Source organism: Triticum aestivum, chromosome 1B, assembly GCF_018294505.1.
Source record: "Triticum aestivum cultivar Chinese Spring chromosome 1B, IWGSC CS RefSeq v2.1, whole genome shotgun sequence".
Lineage (NCBI taxonomy): Eukaryota > Viridiplantae > Streptophyta > Magnoliopsida > Poales > Poaceae > Triticum > Triticum aestivum.
The window spans coordinates 181,263,471-181,268,201 of NC_057795.1; the positions used below are offsets into that span (position 1 = coordinate 181,263,471).

The window sequence follows — 4,731 nt, forward strand, 5'->3', positions numbered from 1 at the left end:
GTACGGGTTCGGTGACCGCCCTCAAGGGTCCCTTAGTGGAATCACGGCATCTTGCATTGTGCGATGGCGTGAGGAGATTACGGTGGCCCTAGTGGCTTTTTGGGGAGCATTGTGCCTCCACACCGCTCCAAACGGAGATTAGCATCCGCAAGGGTGTGAACTTCGGAATACATCATCGTCTTCGCGTGCCTCGGTTATCTCTTACCCGAGCCCTTTACTTATGCACTTTACTTTGTGATAGCCATATTGTTTCTTGTCATATATCTTGCTATCACCTAAGTAGTTTTTCTTACTTAGCATAAGTTGTTGGTGCACATAGGTGAGCCTAGTTGTTGTAGGTTTTGTGCTTGACAAATTAACCGCTAGGTTTATTCCGCATTTGTTCAAGCCTCAACTGTAATTATTTTAAAGCGCCTATTCACCCCCCCCCCCTTCTAGGCGACTTCCACGATCTTTCAGTATGTTGTACTAAAGACTCATAGATGACATATCGCTGCGTCTCATAGTTGGGTCTGTCCAACTTGGACCTTATCTCGACTCGGATCCGACTACGTATCCGACCAGACTTTTCCAAGTCCATATTATCCGGTTAGCATCCAATGTTCCATGGCTAGTGAGACCGAGCCATCGACCGTGTCATATGCTAGTCTAGTCGGCTGCGCGTCCACACAGCCTTTCGACTAGGGACCTTTTAGGACAGTCGTTATACAATGCATAGTCCCACAAACAAGTCACGTACTTGCTGATACACATGATTGATAAAGTCCAAGGACTATCTTTATTCATGAACACATAGGAAATATCATCATACATGATTGCCTCTAGGGCATATCTCCAACAGCAACCCTTCACCGTCACCGTTCGCACTATGACCCGCCCGTCGATCTACGTCGGCTGTCACTGCCCTGCTCCGACCGAGACTCCTGCATCACCCCGACCCGGCGGCCTCGTGTCATGCGGCGTCCAAACATAGCCGCCCTGCTGCCCGCCATCGCCGGCTTCATCTCGGACTCCGCCGCCATCCCGCCTTCACCGGGCGACGTCCCGGCCTCCGCTCGGATTGATCACCCGCCCGCCGCCGTGAACCGCGTCATCTACACCGTGCGACCAACCTGGCCCGTTGGTTGCGCGCACCTTCGCAGGCCCCTTGAAGACTGTCTCGAGTTCACAGCGCCCCTCCATCGATCGAGCAACGGGCTGCCACTGTGTCGCCCTGTCGGGCCGCAGTGCCACCGCCCCGTGGTTCTTCCCGGCTGCACCGACCCGCGTCACCGCTGCGTCGCTCCTTCGGGCCGTAGTGTCGTGGCGTGCGGTCCCCTGCCGCCCCGAGGCCATCTGCTCCAGGCCGTCCCGTGGCTGCACCGACGCTCGCGTCGCTGCTGCGTCGCCCCATCCGGCCGTAGCGAGCGTGGCACGCGGTCCACGCCGCTGTCCTAAGGCCGTCCCCACGGCTGCACCGACTCGCGAACCGCCGTTGCGTTGCCCTTCGGGCCGCAGCGTTGCGCCCCGCGGTCCCCGCCGCCCCGACCCGCCTACCGGTGTTGCGTCGCCCCTTCGGGCCCTAGCGCCGTGGCCCACGATCTACTTCGCCGTCCCCGCGCATCAACTTTCCGTGGTATGCGTCGCACCTTCTTCCTTGGCGGGGGAACGCCGCCGTCCGCGCCGGTCTTCGTCACGCCATCAGGGTTCTTCGCCTACTTCGAGCATCGTCGCCGCGCTCCTAAGCTGGCCGCCGCCGCCGTCAGGCCGCCGCCGCCGCTCTTCTTCGGCCGCCTGCCGCCGCTACCCCCATAGCCGCCGCAGCCGCCCGTCCACCCCCTTTGTCTTCGTCCAGCACCAGTCGGCGCCAGCGTCGCCGTCATATGCCCCGACCACTTCGTCTACTCTGACAACCGCGGGCGACATCGGCCCCGCGCCGATTGGCGCCGCGACCGTCTCGTTGAGTTCTTCTCTGCTAACCCCTCGGACTTCTTCGACATGGAGTACAGCTCGTGCAGGTCCCTCGACTACGCATGCCCGGTGCTGGCAACACTGATGCGTGCCTTCGTCCACGACGTGTCCCCGGGCCTGGCAAGCCTGGTGCGACGCTTCGTCAACTTCGTCTTCGTCTGTCTACGTATGCCCGATACTGGCAACACCGGTGCGTGCCTTCGTCTATGATGTGTTCCCGGCCTTGGCAAACCCGCCGTGACGCGTTGTCAACAACATCTCCTTTCCGACGCACCACTACTTCGACATCACTGTGCCAATGCTCACTCGGCGCCCCGTTGCGCCCGCGGCTCCACGGCGACATCCTCGAGACCGGCTCCCTGACTCGACATCGACCACGACATTCTTCGCACGGCTACCTCAACCACGGCAACACCACCCTTCGCTCTCGGCTACATCGACAAACGGCACAAAGGGCTAACGCCTTGCTTGAGCAACCTCATTGGGTTCCACTCCAGCCACGACTTCCGCGATGCATCGACCGCTACCGTTGTGACTGCGGGGGAATGTTGAGTATATTGATCATTAAGAAAGACGAGATAGACTAGGATTTGTTCTACCTTGTCTTGTACAATTTGATCATTGTACTCCTATATATATATATATGCCCACGAGGCTCAAGCAATACAACAACTATTCCACCAAATTCATCTCTCCCTTCTAACAGGTCCGACATGATGGGCGTGTCTGAACGCACACATATCCGTCATATATTTGGGCTGGATATGATGGTTGCCGCTCAGCCCAGGCATTTGAGGCGCCCGTCTGGGTTAAAATTATATGATCAGACATTGATCTCGATGAGACGAGTCTGAGGCGCCGGGCCGGAGATGCTCTCATACGAAGTATTTTTGTTGGTCACACGAAGTTTATCACTATGCACAACCTGCCGCAACCTCAGGTTGGTTGGTGTAGAGTAGACTACGCTAGGTTGATTCTCAGAATCATTGTAGCATTGTAGGTTGATTCTCAGAATCATTATAGCGTCAGTATCCTTTGGGGGCAAAAGGGCATCATTGTAGCATCAGAGGGGTATTGCATTTTTTACTTTTTATTTGCAGATTTGATACTCCAGATCCAGAATAAATCCATAGCCGTATCCCATTACACTCAGTTGACACGCATCATCTGGAAACCGAAGCATGTAAACACTCACTCACAACACACACATATGGTTATGGCGACATACTTTTTTTCAGATCTTCAGGGGGATTTACATGGAAACATTTGCACATAGTGTGTAATTACAAAAGAGTAAAAGAGAAGATCGGGGAGGGACTACAATCCTAAAACCAGATCCCTCCCGTATTCACATCTAGCGTCTCCTCCATGATTACAGCACGGCGAGAAACATGGCTATGTACAAGCGCGCTGAACAGCGGCTTCGTTGGTTGGTGGCTGGTTCTCCTAGGTGGAGCGGGCGAGGCGGGACGCGATGGCGGAGTGGTACATGGCGTCGTGGAAGCTCTCCATCTCCGACATCCGAGCCCGCAGCTGCCGCGCCTTCTCCTCCGTCAGGCCGACGAACGTCTTCTCCTCCTCCTCGACCACCGGCGTCGGCGCCGCGGCCTCCATGTAGTCCGCCCGCCCGGACCACCCGACCAGCGGCGCCCACCACTTGCCTCCCTTGGGCGCCCCCGCGCGGACCCGCCCGCCGGCTCCCGCGGTAACGGAGGCGGCGCGCGGCCGGAGCGCAGCGGACGGGCGGGCGGAGAAAGAGACGACGGATGCTGACGGTGCCATCGCCATTGATTTGCTCGGCCTGCTGCTTTTCTCGTGAGCTTCTGCTGAGTTTGGACTCTCGAGTTCACTGAACGAACGGTGAGACGAGAGATGTGCTTGTGAGGTCTGTGTTGCGCTGTGAGGGAGTGAGATGGAGTTGTTGGTGCGAGGGGGTGGGAGATTTATACCGGCGCACGGCGGGAGAGGGGAGGGGTGGATAGGGACGCCCCGTGGACGCGTGTGAGCGGGGGCGGCATCCGCTAGGAGGGTGCGCGTGACGTGTGACCGCGTGGACTGGCCGTTCGGGTGTGGTGCGTTCATTGCCACGAAGGTGACGTTCTTCGGGGGCGTCGCCGGCAAGGGCACATACAATGGAAGCGGCACCATCGTGCTGCCCCGGCCCATTCACATCAGCGCATGAAGTTGAGACCACCGCGCAGTTTTGAATCCATCCAACGCACCTATGGCCATGTGACGTGAGCCATCTACCTTTCCCCATTCTTTGGGTTTTCCATCTCTTGCTCTTCCCCTTTTCTTCTCTCTCTTACTTTCTTTCCTCGAGAGACCGCCTCTTGCAGAGGAGTCCCTGACACCTGCGAGACACTCATCTGAGCAGCCACGGTGGCATCCGAGCCTACCTGGCCTGCGGGGCACCAGGCTGAGGCGACGCATTGGCCATGCCCCTAATGAGGTTTTTCCAACCGGGACTCGCCCACGCACCTAAATTCATCACGAGCGCAAATTCATTAGGGTAGAATACGTCAAGGCCGATGAAGCTTTTTTTTTTTGCAAAATCGAGCTGATGAAGATAATAAGACAGGAATTAGCATCTCGTGATATCACGTCCAAAACTACACATCCTGCCAAGATATGTCATTGGTGATTCGATATTAACCTATGACAAAGCTTGCAATGTTTTGTTTTGCACAATACAAAGCTTGCAATGGTTGAACCAACGCTGGCCCGCGTACATGGGCGTGTTTGTAATGCCACCTATGTATATCTATCAATGACATGATA

General features: G+C 56.6%; 1 protein-coding gene across 1 annotated transcript; it reads right to left on the bottom strand.

Moving 5' to 3' along the window:
* Positions 1-3,161: 3,161 nt before the first annotated feature.
* LOC123114684 (uncharacterized) lies at positions 3,162-3,872 on the bottom strand. Its single transcript, XM_044536126.1, has one exon. The coding sequence runs from the start codon at positions 3,736-3,738 to the stop codon at positions 3,397-3,399; it is 342 nt and encodes a 113-aa protein (XP_044392061.1). The 5' UTR covers positions 3,739-3,872; the 3' UTR covers positions 3,162-3,396.
* Between the last annotated feature and the right edge of the window lie 859 nt (positions 3,873-4,731).